Below are 17,068 nucleotides of genomic sequence, written 5' to 3'. Positions count from 1 at the left end.
TAACATTACCTTAGTAACAGCAGCTGGAGTTTCTGACAACAAGGTGATCCAAGGTGAAGGTGACCGGGGAGCAGGTTATCAGGGTATCTGCAAAACCTGTCCACATTCTTGGACACCTCTGGTTTGCCCTGAGGGCTGATTTTCTCAGCTGTGCTGCCCAACAGCCAGTGAGGGCTGGCCTTCTGGAGCTCCCACCTCTCATTTAAAAGACAACAACTCATGTAGTAAATGATGCAAAAATCTCATGAATAAATGTCCACCCTCTTGTGAGGGCATGATGGAAGGGGCAGATATTTTTCCCAGCTACTAGAAAGCTTAGCACCCTTTTGCAAGGGCATTAAGTACATTTTCAAGCCTGACTTGGGTGGAATGTCACTTATTAACACTGTTCAGGACTGTTACAACAAAAAGTTGTACTACATTCATCATTTAACATGAAAGCAGAGCTGACTAAAGAAACCAGGTGCCGCAGTTTATTTTGGAGGTGACAGCAAGGCAAACAGAGTATCTGTTTCAATGAACTTTATTTACTTCCATATTATACAAGTGGGATCTGAATCCCCAAACTTCCCATCATCAACATAATGGAGAAGCACCATCGCACAAAAGGCAGGCAGAATTTTGGAGCCAGAGGACAGGCTAGATCCAGCCATTTCTCCCCATGTGGTCAGAAATTCTTCCTCCTTCACACAGCGTACTTCCCCGACCGGCAGGTTTACCCCAGGAATAAGAGAGACAAAGCTAGCTCTAAATACTCCCTCCTCCTCTCCCCAACAAAACAGGCTGCTCAGCACCAGCAGTGGAATGGTTAAAAGACAGGGAGTACATTAGGTTTTCAGTCTCTCTACCAGCCCACTAGATTAAGAACTGGCCGGGTTACTCCCTCTTCTCCTGAAAAAGATCCAGGAAAATCGAAGACCTAAAATGCTGAAGACTTACCTCCTTTCCTTCCCCCATCCCATAGCCTTGCTCTCTAAGCAGAGAGTAGGCAATGAACTCTGAGGAGGCTGAAGGAAAGCCAAGGCAAATCAGGGGCTACCTGAATCCCTGGGAACCTGGTGGCCACCCCGGTGCCCTCATTCATTCCCTTTGAGGTTCAGAGACCTGTTTGGAACAGCACACAGAGAGGGCCTCCCTTAGGGATTCGGAAGCAACCAGGGATACAGAACACACAGGAACCGCTGTGAGGGTACACACCATTCCAGGGATGGCCCAAACCACAAACAGGGCAAGGCTCCCCCCAGCCAAGGCCCCAGGGGCTGGGGGAGCTGCGACGAGGCCCTGGCAGGGGGAAGAATGCTCCTGCAGCAGTACTGAGGGCTCACGGGACTTTACTTCTTCTTCCTCTCCTGGGAACAGCGAGGGCAGAACCTGGTAGACAGGGAAGTAAAAAGCCGGCGTTTAGGGCATGACATGAACCCCCAACACAGAGTCCCAAAGGACCTTTTCCAAGGTCCCTGACAAAGCCTTAATTAAAATTTTCCTTTTTAAGACGTCTTTAAGCATGTATGTACAGTACTCTCCCTTCTGCCACCCAGGACCTCCCCTTTCCAAAGGTCAGTGGGCCCCTCCAGGTTGCTTGTTCACTCACCATTTTCCTCTCGGTTTTGTCGTCAGACCCACACAGGCAAAATGAAACCATTCAATGGAACACTGTGGGGACAGAGAACAGTCCGTTAATGAGCAGTTTTCTTTTGAAATCATTGCTTCTGGGGTACCAGTTTCCCAGTCTTTGATCACAAACTCCTAAATCCCTAGCAGCAACCAGGGAATGACAACTCACACCCAACCTATACCTTGTTAGCAAGGAGAACTTGCTTTTCTCCCTTGCTAAGTGTGGGGGCAAGAAGCTTGACATTTTAAGGAAAACCCTGAAGAGGCACTTGACAGGTCATGGCAAGCCACCCCTCTGCCCTTCCAAACCGCCTGAGGGAAGCCCTCTTCTTGTCCCTGCTTGCTGTATCAGGCCCCACCCAAGCAGGACAAGACTTTCTGTGCAAGACTCTCTCCACAACCTTCCACCCCAGTTCCATCAAGTGCGGGCTCTTACATCTGGGTTGTCGCAGCCAATCATCTCCCCATAGGAGACCTGGTGGCAGAGGCAGTAAGTAGGCTCATTGGGGTCCACGGGCATATCCAATACATCCGAAGGGTGCACATTTCCAAAGGTGACGGAAGGCATCCCATACTCTGTGCTACTGCAGATAGGAATAAAAGAAAATCAGCAAAATAACTGTCTTCGAGTCCCTTCATGTCTCTCAAGGCAATGCCCTTGTTTGCCACTTCTCTTTTTTAAGCACATACATCCAACTCCACCAAAGTGACCTGCTTTCCCCTTCGTGCCACGCTTCCCTGAAAGAATTTAAAGGTCTCCTTCCTCCTGTTTCCCAAGAAGGGACAGGGGACACCACCTAGTCTGGGAGTGGGGATCAGATCCTTTGCCGGGGGAGTCTGGCTAGGCCTCCCTTGCTCTGACTTGTAGTGCTGCTTCTCATTCCTGCAATCCTCTTAAACACTTACGTGCGGACAAGCTTCAGTTTCTTTTGGGCAGTTTTTGGCGCTTCCTCATCAGAGTTCTTCCCTTTAGAGCGAGCACGGGCAGCTTTCTTCTCTTTTTGGGCTCGGCCCTCTGGTAAGAAGAGAAAAAGGTGTTGCATCTGCCACCCCATCAAAATAGGCACCTGACAGTAACAACCTCTCCAGCACTAAAATACACTCTTGCTTTGGAGTGCATATTGGCTTTGGGCCATGCACCCCATCTTAATTTTATCTAGCAGCCTTGAATATGCTCACACAAGAAGAGCCCAGGTCACCATCTTTTTACCTGTCCTTCAGATTCCAGCGTAACAGTCTTTGATCTGTACCACTCCAGTGCCTGCCTTCATCCCCACCACTTCCATAGTCACTTGGCTGCCTCCTGTATCAATCTGCAGCCCAGTGGTCGTACTCACTCTTCTTGCCCTTGCTGGAGGAACTGTCATAGTCACTCGACTCTATCTGCTTCTCCTTCAGGTCTGCTTCAAAGCGAGCGAGGTCTGTGTCCAGCCGCCGGATGTGCTTATCAACCTGCAAAGACGACAGCGACCAGGAATTACCACAGAACAGAGCCCAAGAGGGCAAAGAGGAGAGGGCACAGGGCTTGCGCTAATTGCTGAGAAGCAAGAGTAGGTAGGGCCTAAAAGAGAGATCAGGGCCTTCAGTACATCCTTTCATATACAATAAGCACCAGACACTTCCCTTCATACCATCTCGTAGGTCTGCATAGCCAGCTGAACCTTGTCGTCCCCAAACTCCTTGCATTTCCCATAGGCCTCCTGGATTTGCTTGAGAAGCCCCAGTTTTTCCTCTGAAGACAAAGTCCGTGCATTGCTGATATACTCCGTGGCCAACTTATCGATCTCTGACTTGAGGTCTGAAACAAGTTTACCGTTCAACACGTAAATACACATACACAACGCACACACTACAGTGCCCTGCGCTGAGAGAGACTGAAGGGTCAGAGCAGCTGGTGGCTTCCTCCCCTGCCCTGCGATCCCTGGGATAAAGGCAAAGGAAAGTGAACAAAACCATCGCTAATCCTCACCTTCCGTCCTCTGATCCAGATCTCGCATGAGCTGGAAGTTTCTCTGCAGTTCAAACGGCAGGTTCTCAATACCTGCAGGGAAAGGAGGATACATGGAGAAGTCAGGCTCCTGTCCCCCGTGCCAAGGCACGAACAAAGCTAAACTGATAACACCACGCACACCACTCTGTTGATTCCCAATGCCCTTTCCTGGTGCACATTAGTGTGCTCCACTTGTTGTCAACATCAAATGAGACAGGCTATAAAAATGTGATATATTTAATCGAGGAGCATAGTTCTATAATACGTATTAGTTAACAGAACTGCTGCTTGGCAGAAAGACCTACATTAAGAAAGCAGAAAACCAGAATTTGTAATGAAGTCACTCATTACAATACAACGTATCCACCCAAGAACTCCATTCAGTAATGAAAAAAAATAGTACAACAGCTGGTAAATAATGCCATTTAGTTATTTCTATAGAAGGAAGTAAAAATTGATCAAATGCTAATTCACTGAAAAGCGAGTCCGTTTTAGTGCATCTATTTTACATATAGGGACAGGAGACACTGTGCAGAGCCAAAGAGCAAATCTGAGACAGGACGGGGAGCAGTGAACAGCAGCCTTAACCCCCAACACGTGTGCCTTGTTCTGCCTTCTGCACTGTAATGACAGGGTGGTCTGTCCAACACCTGAAAGGATGCTACGCATCATGAATAATAAATGTTTGCAGGGCTCTGAATGAGCAATGTGAAGTAGGTAGTCAATTAATTTTCAATGCACTATGCTACTCGCCCCCCAGGCATCACCAGATGCTCAACTGACAAAGCTGATAAAAAACAATTCTCATTTTTCCACGCCTGTCTAATCAAACTGAGATCTAGTGTCACTGCATTAACCTGAAGTCCAAGCTTGATTATTGTCACCTTTGTATCTAATAAAATCAAAAAACCCTCTCTTGCAGGTTAAAAAACCCCAAAGGCGGGGTGAAAAGCTCTTCAGAAACACAACATAAGCATGTCTGCTTCCTGAACCCACTCTCCAATACACAGGCAGTGTAAATGAAGGTGTGTCTATCCATCATCAAAACTGTCTAATACATCAGTCCCAGCAGCAGTCTCTATTTTCACTGCCACATGTTTCGACAGCAGAGACATCTCCCTGAAAAGCAATCAGCTGGCAGGGAAGCTCTGTATGCAACAGGCAGGTTTTAACAAGTACTACACACGGGCCATGAAATTAGTTCCTGTAAGAGGTAAAACAACTGTGGGCCTCGCTGTGCTCAGAAGCTGCTCTTTTAACTTTTTTTTTTTTCTTTCTTCTCACAAACAGACTATAGTAAGTTACATACAGATTCCTTGTAAGTAATCAAGCTGTTGTTTCAATAGATTTCTGTTGCCATTTCCAATTTAAGTATCTCAGAAATGTTCAGGTGGTATGTGTCCGTAAGTGCCCAGATACATAATCACACAGCACATACACATCACCCCCTGCATCTAAGGACAGTTAACAGTGCAAAATCAATTTCTCAAAAAATTAGGAAGTGGCAAAATTAAGGCTGCCTGCACATTCCTAAATTTGATTACCTCTGTGTTTGTTCAGCGTGACAGACTTCACACAAGGTTCGGGAGCTGACTACCAGATTACATCCCTATGGCTCAGCAAAGCATCTCAGAAGGCAGCAGGAACAGAATGCTGAAAATTATCATTGCTTACAAAGGGAGCTTAGGGCAGGGATGAAATCCAGCTTGGAAATCTCAAGACTATGCCGCCTTCTTTCCTGCGATCCCCAGCCTCGTCAACTCCAAACCTTTCAATTTATACAGCAAATCAAACACGGGTTATACTGCAGCACACTACTTTTCATTCCTCCCTAAAGCATCCTCTGCAGAAGACAAGACAGGTATCCTCTAGAGGAAAACAGTGTCTGTTCTTGCACTGCACACAGTGTGTCAAACTTACACAGAGTCTCTTAATCCTGGAAGATTACAACTTCTAAACTCTTTAACTTTGTATGTTTTTCAAAAAAAAGATTAAAGTAATTTCTTTTTCTCTTTTAAAAAGGAAAGTTGGTAGAAGCACAAATTCCACTGGGTACAGTCAGTTTTCCCTCAGCAGAGCTAGAAAGACAGACAGAGCGAGCACCTGAGCTAGCACAAAACCCGGTAGGATGCTGTTCGTGGGGCAGAACAACCCCCTCAAGGTTTTGGCCACATTTCACAGCGATGTTCTCGCAGCAGGAGGAACTCTGGCAGGAGTTTGCTTCTGCTACAGAACCTGAAAGGGACTGTGCTTTAGCTTTTCACAGCCGTTACTGTAAAAATCTGCCACCACCACTAATGCCAGCACACAGCCTCATCTGGAAAGCCCATCTGCCCTTTGCGTTTGTGGGCCTGGTGTGACCTTTCCAGCCCGTGCCATCTATCCTCCAGTGACCTCCAGGCCCTTCCCAGCCAGCCCTGCGCCCCTGCACCGCCGCCTCGGCGCGCAGGGCTCCCGGCAGCACAGGGAGAGGCCTCATCCAGCCCAGCTCTGGCCTAGCAGACGCCCAGCACAGACACCATTTACCAGTCAAGCAGGTGCCAGCAATGATCTTCCAGAGGCTCATTAGCTGGGCAGGTTTCCATGGGGACTGACAAGACAAACCCCTGTCATTTGAATTCCTTCCCTGCTCAAACCAGCAAAATGATTTCCTAAAACCTCAGGACAATGCTTCACTCTGCAAATCTATTATTGGGCCACTGTTCTGCAACTGCTTTGTCAATAAACTGGGAGAAAATGAAACAAGTGACAGTACAGTGACTTTATTTTCAGAATTGTTACAAAGATGCTTTATCTATTCACTTCAAAGTGGGAAGAAGCTGAGCATACCATTACAAATTATGATCCAGAGAAAGTCTCACAAGAACAGAAAGCGTAACAAAATAAAGCTGCAGCTAAGCAAGTTTTAACTGAGCAAGAAAATATTTGCATGGTATACAGTTCAATCAAACTATGGGTAAGTTTTCTGCTATCTGCAGCTTAATTCAAAAGTTCTTGCATAACCTTAAACAAAATGATGCTCTGCGTCACAGAATTTATCACAGTGGTCAGAACACTTGCTGAAATTGCTTGGCCTGTGCTGTGCCGGCTATCCGACATCACCACCCTAACAGCCCCATTAAAAAATACAATAAAAATCTAAGATTTAAGTTTCCATTTCTTCATTCCTACCAATGCAACATGCTTTCTCTCAGTCTTTCTAAAAACATTCATGTTATTTATGCAATTTCATTTCCTCCTGAATTTCTCCTTTTTCCTTTACAATTCATTTGTGCTTTCTTATTTTTAGATGCACCTAAGCTTTTCATGACTAAATACTACCTATTGTAAAATACCCAAATAATTCTCAGATTCTTAAATGGATCATAGTAAAGAAAAACACCCTAGAGGCATCCTTGATCACTAGAGAAGAGCACAGTGAAGGGCCATCACTCTGTCCCAGATAGGCAACAATCCGATAGAAAAATAAAGGGCTTCTTGCAACACAAATGGCACAGCAGCAAGAGAGGAAGAGGACAGTGAAGGTGTACAGTGAGGAAGGTGCTAGCAAGGCCAGCAGCTTGGCCCAAAGTGTGGGCCCGCATGAATGCAACTGTGTCCACCTGCACAGAGCCACAGACAGCCCCACTGTGCCCCACTCATTCCTAGCACAGCAGGATTACCCTGAAAATCATCGGTGCAAGTCTCCCATGAAGGATTTTCCCACCTCTTCCTTTCCTTCCCTTATTTTCATGTCTTCTCACAAGCTAAAATCCCTCTATCTACTTTCATCTTTCCTCAGTTCTTATCCCTTCACTACCCCGTTCCTTCCTTCATCTTTTTTTCTCCTCTTTCCTTGTCATTCCTTCCCCTGTTCATTCTTCTGCAGACTACCACAACAACGTGCTCTCATTCCCCAAAAGTCAGAGTCCATCACCACGCTCCTTCCCCTCCAATTATTATTTATTTATTTTTAGAAACACATGCAGGGTGGCAAGTGTAGGCATCTGGTATTTAAACTTCAGCTGCTTAACTCGGACACACAGAGAGCAAGCCTACGCGACCTGGGAACCTGCACTCCACTTCAGCCCTCCACCGCACACCTGCCAGCTGTGCTCAACGGGGCTGTTCGGTGCTGCCTGTTGGTACTGTCCCAGTTCCTAAAGAGACCCCTTGCACCGAGCGCTACGTAAACACACCGGGACTCTCCCAAGCCATCTGGTCACTCACCATGTTCAGATGCATGTTTAAATTTACTAAAACATGTGAAAATGCATTTGGAAACATAACCACAGTTGCTTTATTGAACAGTACAGATTTCAGCAAACACTTTAAACAGCACATTGCTGAAGGTTAATTTAGAAAGTCCTGCTTGTGCCAGGGGCTACCACAATGAGAGGGGGAATTCTTTGCCCTCTGAGACAGGAAACTGGCTGGGACCTTGTTGGGGAAGCACCCAGGACTTCTCCTACAAGTACTCTGCAATTCTCATAATTTTGTAGCATGTGCCGTATACTGCAGGACAAGCGCCTTACTGCAATCTTCAGGAGCTTCCTTGCTTCCTCCTTAGGGGGAAGGATGTCTTTTATATCGCTCCATCCCTCCTTTTTTGAGGGTGTAACCCTTTTAAACCGCTGCTTCTACTGTCCTGTGCTCTCAGCTAATTATTATCTTCCTACACAGTTTACTGAAGTTGGTGAATGAGCACAATATATACCCTTCTCGCTATTCATATATGGCTCAGCCCTACTGCAACACGCGCATCCTGAGCTGCAACATTATCCTGACACCACCTCCATAAGGGATAATACTACCTACATTTTTATAAATGGAGTACTCTGATGCATGGTGGACCGATGTAGCCACAGGCACCCGGGAATTCTGTGGCCATGTCACACACCCCAGGGCACTGCACACTAGTCCACCCAGGCACATCTGCTTCAGGCACCATGCAAAGAAATGGTATCACTCAGCAACAACAGTCAATGCAACAGCCACAGAAACGTAGTACTCCCCAGAGAGTGGGACCCTCTTCCCAGGGAGGGCTCTCCTTGTCTTATTACACGAGTTCAATGCTACAGCACCCACAGCCAGCAGATAGCAGGCAATGTTGTTAAGTCTCAGAAAAGGGATCTTTATTGCTGTGTTAAAGATCAATCTTGATTTCAGAAGCTTGGAGGAGGGAGTGGAAGACTGACATGTCAAATGAGACTTGCACCACTCCAGGCGTTTCCAGCCTGTCACAGACCTCCAAAGGCAGGGACCACCACCAAAGAGATCACAGGGCCGTTTGCCAAAATGGCCACATCAGATTTGCTGTTGAGTAAGTGAAGACATGCAGAGAAAATGCAGTATGCTTTGTCTGGTAAAGCCATCTTGTATCAGCTCCGAGAAAAAATACCAGTCAACAACAAAATCAACTCTAAATGAACTGGTCATTAACAATAATAGATGATGTATTAGCCTAGTGTGGGCTGTGCCAGTAGCTTTCACACAGAAACAAATGATGCCTATGAATCACCAAATTCTCTCCCCTGCATGAGATCTTTTGTAATTTTCCACAGATTGTGTGTGCTGCATCACAGATGCAACTAATCCAAAGTCTCAGTAAGGTGAAAGGCATCTTTAACTACACTAAAATAGTGCTGAATATAGAAACGATTTATTGAGCAATTTGCATATCTGAAGTATGATGTGAGAAACTTTAGAGGCAAGAACAGGAGGGTATGGCTGCATGCTACACTGGGGATGGGATAAGAGTCATGATTGCAGGTAAAGTGACAGATAAAAGAACTGCTGGGGAATTCAGAACGCCGTCAGGACTGGGAAGGAATCAAGGGCTAGCCTAGAGCAAGTTCTGACATCACACCCATGCCCTCTAAGAGTACCAAGATGACAATACACATCATAGCCTCATTTGATGAAGCTATACAGAGGAAAATCCAGATGTAGCTATTGCAAAAGAACAACCCTATTTCACCAGGTTAGCCAGTGTTATTAAGGAATGAAAGGACATTCCCATGTCAGTTGTAGGAGAAAGAAGATGACTTTCAAGAGGGTGTATGCTGCTCCTGTTGCTCTCTGCTTATGCTGACGTAAGGTTTCCAGTACTGATGAGCCCCAAATGGGTGCAACTCTATGTGCCTACTGACATATGCAAACAGAAGGAGCAAAGGAAACTTGATGCCTCCCTAATCGGTATAAAAAAGGGGAAAAACCCAAAAGAAAATGACTACACAGTAACATGTTAACTTACCAGCTGAGGACTCCTCATCTAAGTCTGCTGTCTCCATCATCCTCTTCAATGAGGCAGATATGTCCTAGTGTCTGCTCCTGGAACAGGTCCTGACTGGTGGCCTCCAAGACAACGGAATTAATATCAAGCAGCCATCCAACTAGACAGGCCAGCGACATCTTTCTACCTCTCAAGCTCACCGAGGTTACTAGCTGTCTGCTGATGATTCTCTCAAGCGTTTAGGTCTAATTTAGCCCAAACGCTGGCAGAATCTAGTATCTCAGAGGTTTGGGGTAGGGGAAGATGGAAACACTTTTTATGGTTTTGTTACCATTCCTTACCAACATTTTATGCTGACATTTATTCGGTAACAGACCAATTCAATCATATGGAAATCTGAACTTCCTTCCAGTCTGGCACATACTTCCCAACCTGAACAAAGTGTGCTCCCCATTCAGCAAGGCAAATAAAGCAACAGCCTCATTAGTCCAGGCAGGAACATAGGTAGTGGACAGTACAGCTGGAACCAGCGGGGAAGGTGCTGTTTGACTGCTTCAGACAGCACTCTCACAGACACGACCCTGTTGTTCACCTCAGCGACCTGAGCAACTGGGCAGACATGTCCTCAGCAGCAGAGCACAGGTATGTGAGCAAAGAGGTCATTTAATAACAAATTCAGGCACCAGACAGTTGAGGAGAGGTATACGCCTTGGTTCTGTTGCTATAAAAAGATAAATTTATGTGTTTTCACTACGTGTACTACTTACTTTATTCTGACACCCGCTAGGTGGGTAAACAGGGAAGCACTGATGGTAGAAAATAACTACATGTGGTTGCACAGCAGTTCCCTCTACTATAAAGACAATCCCTACCCTCATGGCACACTCACCTATAGACAGAGACTTGTAGAAAACTATTTGGGACTGTTTTCTAAATAGGTGTACTTCAACAATGTCTATTACAAACCAGCCCTGCAATCCTCTTGAAAATCCCGAAACAAAGAAAACTCAGTCTCTGCATCTCATCTTCAGGAAAAACTGTATTAGTCGCCCTTCCTTTCTCCCCCTCAAAGCCTCCACTACAGTATTTCTAACCCAGTATGAGAGCAAATACTGAGCCAAGCACAGTAACTCAAGTTTGAACAAGCACAAGCTCCTCTAATGAGTCTTCATGCACATTCAATCCTCTCATCACAAAACGCTCTTTTCTTCCTTCATTCCTTTCTACATCTCTAACTCCTTTGCACCCACAGTCTTTCCCCTACTAAAGCTGCACTGCTTTCTTGGCATGAGCAAAAGCACTTCAGTATCTTGCTTTCTCCCCTGAGAAGCAGGCATAAAATGGACCAGGAGGACGACAATATTTGATGAGATGGAAATCTCTTCATGCTTAACTTCAGCCACAGAAGAGAACTAAGGAAAGAGCCATGCCCCCCAAAAAAACCCACTGGGGAGGAGAGAAATGGAACAAGAAACATTCCTCCTCCTCCCCTTCCCTGAATCCTTTGGCTCAATATAGTCATTGAAGGGGCAACTTCAGTAAGATGAAAGATGATGATCAGACAAGAGACTGAGTTCCTCTGTCAGGATGTTCGGTACAGAAGGAATGTGCATATCTTTCTGCTGCAAAAACATCTGCTAGGAGCATAACATATCTCAGATATGCTTTGTAATTAGCAGCTTAGAGCAAAGGCAAGGGCACGTCTAATCCTAGGTCTAAACTCAGTTTCAAATTACAGCAAGGACTTGAAAGCTACTGAAATACCAGACCTAAGAAGCTGCCAGACACCTTTTACTAAAGGAACTGTTGGTATCTTGGCTATTCCACAAAAATCTCCTGGAAAAAAGCTTTAGATGCCCAGAGTGGAGGACTCAAAATTTATGAACTGAAACAACTAAGGCTGTATGCACAGCTTTGTCAGACTGCTCATACCTTTCAATGTATAGTTTTTAATTACCTAACTGCACAAGATTTTCATACGAGGTGTTTCTCATTCCCAGTGACTGAGTGGTGATTCAAAGTTTTATTTTATTCTTTTTGCTCAATACAGTCACACATACACACCCCAAAACCCAATCTGAAAAAACTGACTTGGTAACCACCTTTTCAAGGTGTTCATTACTGTGACACTAAAATGCTTTTTCACAAAACTGCTGTGGAGTAGCCCACTTCCCTTATCAATAAACCAAAGGTCAATAGATTTACTGAGGCAAAGAGATTAAAGGCAAGAAGGCCAGCTAACTACAAACACACCTCTTGAAATTTCTAAGAATGCTACCTAGCCTGACTTCTCAGAATTACCTGTACAAACCAAACTGCAGTTGCAGCCATAAGCATACCTGCTCCTCTGACTACAAATTTTCACTCACTACTAATTTTTGAGAGAAGCACAATCCATGCAAGGAGAACCTGTAAAAAGTGTGACCCCCAAAATAAGCAAAAACATCACACTCACTTTGTCAGAGTGGTATTCAACTGCCTCAAACATGAGGCCACTTTTTTTCTTCCTACAATCTTCACTTAATTCATTATACACCTTCCTTTCTTCAAGGATATGAAGAGGTCCTACAAACAAATGCCCTCTTTCATCACACATTCCTCATTCACTCCCTGAGCAGATCCAGCCAGTAAACCATATGAAAGAGAATCTCTGTGGGAGGAAAAAAAAACTCAACTGAAAACTGTGTCTGCATCAGCACTATAATACTAAAAGAATTCAATTTCAATAAGTAAATGTAAATATTAGACATTTTGAGAAGAGTTGACCAAAAGTCAATTGTATCAATTTTCAGGAAGTTTTTTGAACATCAGTGAACTACTTTAAAACTGAACTGAATGTTTTTAAATTACTGGACTACTGGAGAAAAAAAAGGAGCGGGGAGAGGGTTTGGAAGGAGCAACGGGGAAACTGAATGCTGTCAGGCAGGCATAAAAAGAAATGGAATAGCTGACTTGACACCATCTCAAAGAATTAGTCAAGGGTGAAAATATAGATTAAGTGTTAATCTTGCCTGACTGGACCTTTTTTGGTAAGAATGTACGTTTTCATTAGTGAAAACAATTTTTTGTAGTTATTACAAAACTTGCATTAAAAACTTGATGTAGTTTGATGTCTTAATATGAGAAGTAGTACATATGCAAGAAAGTATCTTGCACAACAAGCTAGAATAAGAGAAAAACAAACATAAGATATATTAAAAGTACTTTAAACGGCTACATAAGGCTTTAGAATGCATTATAGAGAACTGTCAGCAGTGGCTGCACCACTCATGCAAATCACACAAAAGCAATTCTTGATCCACCAAAAGTTAGTCATTAGGAAGTGAGATGCAGACTGGAAGAATGGGCATGGAAGGAACAGACCACTGAGACAGCAAGAGACAGCCCGACTGCAAACAGATACTTTCCATCAAGTCTTACAGACAGTAATACATTTAGGAACAAACAATATAAGTGATGGATAACGGATGCTGGATCATATTTCTAAGAAACAGGAAGACTGTATCATATCAATATCATAGTACATAGTTACCTGAATATGAGCTCCCAGCTGAAACGCAATGGTGAAGAGGGAAAAGGGCATAGCCAATAGAAGAGCAATAACCTGACTTCTTTAGGTAGTACCATGAAGACTAGTTACTAAAAGACCGTATGCATTTTCAGAGTCAGAAGTTCAAGCAGGATGTCAAAAGATCAGAGCAGGCTTGAAGAACAATATAAGTAATTAGAAAATGGAAAAATATATTATCACCGGCAATTATTATATTTTTTAAGTTTCCAGAAAGACGGTTAAGATTTGATCAATTACAATCTACACAGGGAAGAAACGTTTAATAAGGGGACATGTCAACATGACAAGTAAAAGGTGTTATTGGTGCAATGACTGAATATTGGAACCATGAAAATTAACTACAGGTAAAAGTCACAAAACCATGACTGAAAAGCCTATCAAAAACTAACTTACTCAAGACTGAAATGGATGCTCTTTGCCTGTAAGTATTACAATTCATACAATGTGCTTTTCTGAAAGAAACTCCAAATTAAGCACAGCAGCTGCCTTATAATTAGCTAACAAAGGGAAGTGATGTTGCATATACTACACAGAACACCAGACAAAATTGAAAAAGGCCTTAAGAGCTCCAATAGTTTGCAAAAAAGCCTAAACCATCACACCAAAGTTTGCTTTGTTCTTCCTAACAAATCTGAGGTTGGATTTTTTTAAAGTACTTTTAGACTGTGCACATTATTTTTTGGATTTTTTTAAGCAAGATACCTTAAAAATAATAGCCTACACCACCATGTTAATATACATCCTCAACAGGACGAAGATCTTTAATTCAATTGCAGGACAACACATCTCAGCTGAGAGAAGAAGTAAGAACTTGTAATTTTTCTCTGTATGCTTGTAGTAGAGGGGAACAGTAGAGTTTCCAGAGGGTTCATTGACTTTAGCTGACTGTGACAACGAGACCCGGAAGTGTTTGACTCTGGTGGGAGCACTCTCTGGCCACCAGGCTCATCTACAGCTTCCTTTCTCTTCAACCTGATATCTACCGTACCCCTCCACACTCAGTGCTGCACCTTTCTCATCTCCACCTACCATCTGCAAACCCCAGTCTTTTGCTCCTTTATCTCTGCACTGCAGCACTTACTCAAAATACAGGTGCTCTCCCAGCAGGAAAACCCTGCATCCTCCCCATGCGCTCGCTCCTTATCCAGTTGCCTCTTTCTTCTCTTGTCCAGCCCCTGTCCTCCCCAACTCCTGGCCACCTTTGCTGAGGAGCCTCAGTCAAGTGGTCTTCCACAACAGAATGAGAAGTGCAGAATTACATACATCTTTGCTCAGCAATCCCTGCTCCTCTCTAACAACTTGCCTCCCCTTCCAGCTCTTCTTCCTGGCTTTTTGCACCCTCCCCTCCTTGCAGCTCCCAGATCCTTAAGGGCCTGTTCACTTCCAGCTTCTTTTCAGCTTTAACTGAAATTTATTATGGTTCTTGAACTTTCTTATTTTAATTCACAAGGCTTCCTCTCCTAATGACAAAAGGAGCACTGCAGAAACAATGAATGAACCCCCTTGTCTCCATATCAACACCAGAGAGCTCTGTGCTGGAGGAAACTTAGTGTAGCAAAATTTCCGAAGCACCAAGCTCCAATGTTTCCAAACGTATGCAGACAGATAGCAAGAGATTTGACTTGGCCAAGTATAGTGAATTACCAGAGCTATCACACTTTAAACACACCACCCCATCAACATGCTCCCCTGTCTCTAGTACTGACACCAGATCAGAAAGAAAACATAAACCGAGCATTAATCAAAGAACAAGTTACTAAATCTTAACCACCTGGTAGGTTCCTTCAAAAATAACTCCTCTGATTAGCCTACATGGCTATTTTAAGAACACAGGGTAAAAGACGCATTGAAAGTCTTAGCCCCAAAGATCAGAGTTTGAAAGTTACGAGCACCTTCAGGTAGGATGGTATCACAGGAGGGCTCTGATAATGTTACCAACTCCACCAGTATTTATTTACAGAGCTCTCTTCAACCAGCCAAACGGGGCTGCATTTGTAAAACGACATCAGAGGAAGCTACCGAAACTGCCTCCCTACAGACACAAAAGTTATCTTTGCCTGGGTTTCACCAGCCCTACAGCCTGTCCCGGGAACGCCACTAACAGCCAAGTTGCCGGCTGGAGCAGCACCGGGCTCCTCCCTCCGGGGACACACCGGTCGCTCGCAGCCGCTGCCAGCGCCACCGACCCGGGCTCCCCAGGAGCCCCAGCCGAGCCCTGCCCCACGGCAGAGGGGCAGCCCGTACCGGCACCCCAGGCGGAGCCGCTGCCGCCGTTTCCAGGAGGCCCCGAGGCGACCTCTACGCGGCGGGCCGGGCCTCTCAGGACGGCGCCAGGAGTGGGCGGCAGCAGGGCCGCCACGGCCGGGCCGGGGACAGCCGGACAAGGCTGCCGCCCGAGCGGTCCGGAGCAGGCCGCGGGCGGCCCCAGGGACCGGTCAGCACCCGGGCAGAGCTGGGCCCCCGGCCCGAGCCGCACTCCGTCCTTGTCTGTGCAGGTCCCCGCCAGGACGGCCCCAGCCACGGCCCCTCGTCCCCGTCCCCGTCGATTCTTACTATCCAGGTAGTGCTCCAGGTACATCCCCGCCGCCATCTTGGGCCCCGCACACACGGGAGCTTCCGGCGGGAGCCGCACGCCGGCACCTCCCACCGGAAGTGACACTGCCCGGCTGCCCGAGCCACTTCCGCCCGCCTTGCTAGGCGCTTCCGCTTCTGCCGCCATTTTGGGCTGTGTGGGGCTGCCCCCGCTCTGAGCCCGCCACTTCAGGGTTCTTCTGGCAGCTCCCCCCCCCCGCCCCCCAGCCCCAGCAGCACCGGCCGCGGGAGGCCACCCGGCGGGGCCCACTGCTGACTGCGGGGGGGAGAGGGATGGGGAGCGGGGCGGGCCCGGCCCGACCGCAGGCACCGCGCGGGGAGCAGGCCCGGAGCCCACCGCCCTCGGCGGCCCCAGGGTGAATACCTGCTGCCTTCATATCCGCGCTAAAGGAACCGGGCTTCGTTTTTTGGAGGCTACGGGTCTCTCCTGGCTTCAAATAATTTTCGACAGCCTGGCTAGGCGCTCCCGCTGGGTAATGTGGGTTAGGAAGCACTGATAGTCTGTTGCAGCACTCTCTGTTCAACATATAATTTGCCAGCGACTAGTAGTTGCAGCTATATTATAAACAGAGACTGCTTTTGCAGTAAAACGATTGTGATACAAATTGGACGTAACTAACAAAGCAAGGAAATTAAGTTAAACATGTGACCATGCTCTCTTTTTCTCCATCTTGCCAGACACACTTTGGTGACCGCATCCCACGGGACGCATCTGGGTTAGCGATCCCCTGGCTGCGTCCCCCCCACTGCCCTTTGCTAGTGATCGCACATGCACGGTATATATGGTACTGGGCTAGGACAGCAGCGTGAGGTGACACACGCAGTTAGGGAGAAACTGAGACAAAATTACGTTACTTCTGGTCCTTCAGGCCTAGAATATTCAGGATCATTGTTTCAAGAGGCCAGCGTTAATTTAGCATCCTATCCAGTTCAGGAGGCACAGGGTTCTTTTGGCAAATGTTACGTTTCATCTGCCTTTCTCCTGCCTGCTCACCTTATGCTGCTCAATTTTCCTGATAGGCTGTGTAATGACAGTCATGCCCAAGACTGCACGCAGCTGGATTCTGGCCATGAGGAGAACTGACCG

The 17,068-nt window shown here is 46.1% G+C and overlaps 1 protein-coding gene across 6 annotated transcripts; it reads right to left on the bottom strand.

Moving 5' to 3' along the window:
* Positions 1-507: 507 nt before the first annotated feature.
* Positions 508-16,138, bottom strand: ING4 (inhibitor of growth family member 4). Of its 6 annotated transcripts, XM_055712750.1 has the most exons (11): positions 15,943-15,999; positions 13,351-13,521; positions 12,274-12,468; positions 9,840-9,940; positions 3,584-3,655; positions 3,246-3,412; positions 2,952-3,066; positions 2,521-2,629; positions 2,051-2,198; positions 1,592-1,653; positions 508-1,371 (listed from the first exon to the last, which is right to left on the bottom strand). In XM_055712750.1, exons 4-11 carry the CDS (start codon positions 9,877-9,879, stop codon positions 1,332-1,334), a joined length of 753 nt encoding a protein of 250 aa, XP_055568725.1. In that variant the 5' UTR covers positions 9,880-9,940; positions 12,274-12,468; positions 13,351-13,521; positions 15,943-15,999; the 3' UTR covers positions 508-1,331. The 6 variants fall into 6 exon arrangements, 5 of the variants coding, with proteins under 5 accessions (XP_055568725.1, XP_055568723.1, XP_055568724.1 ...); XM_055712748.1 differs by having other exon boundaries at positions 12,274-13,521; XR_008732617.1 differs by lacking the exons at positions 9,840-9,940; positions 12,274-12,468; positions 13,351-13,521 and having other exon boundaries at positions 508-1,104; positions 1,198-1,371; positions 15,943-16,138.
* Positions 16,139-17,068: the final 930 nt, after the last annotated feature.

Source organism: Falco cherrug, chromosome 5 (genome assembly GCF_023634085.1).
Source record: "Falco cherrug isolate bFalChe1 chromosome 5, bFalChe1.pri, whole genome shotgun sequence".
Classification (NCBI taxonomy): domain Eukaryota; kingdom Metazoa; phylum Chordata; class Aves; order Falconiformes; family Falconidae; genus Falco; species Falco cherrug.
Note: the sequence above shows the minus strand (reverse complement) of the source record. Positions and strands in the feature narration are given on the sequence as shown.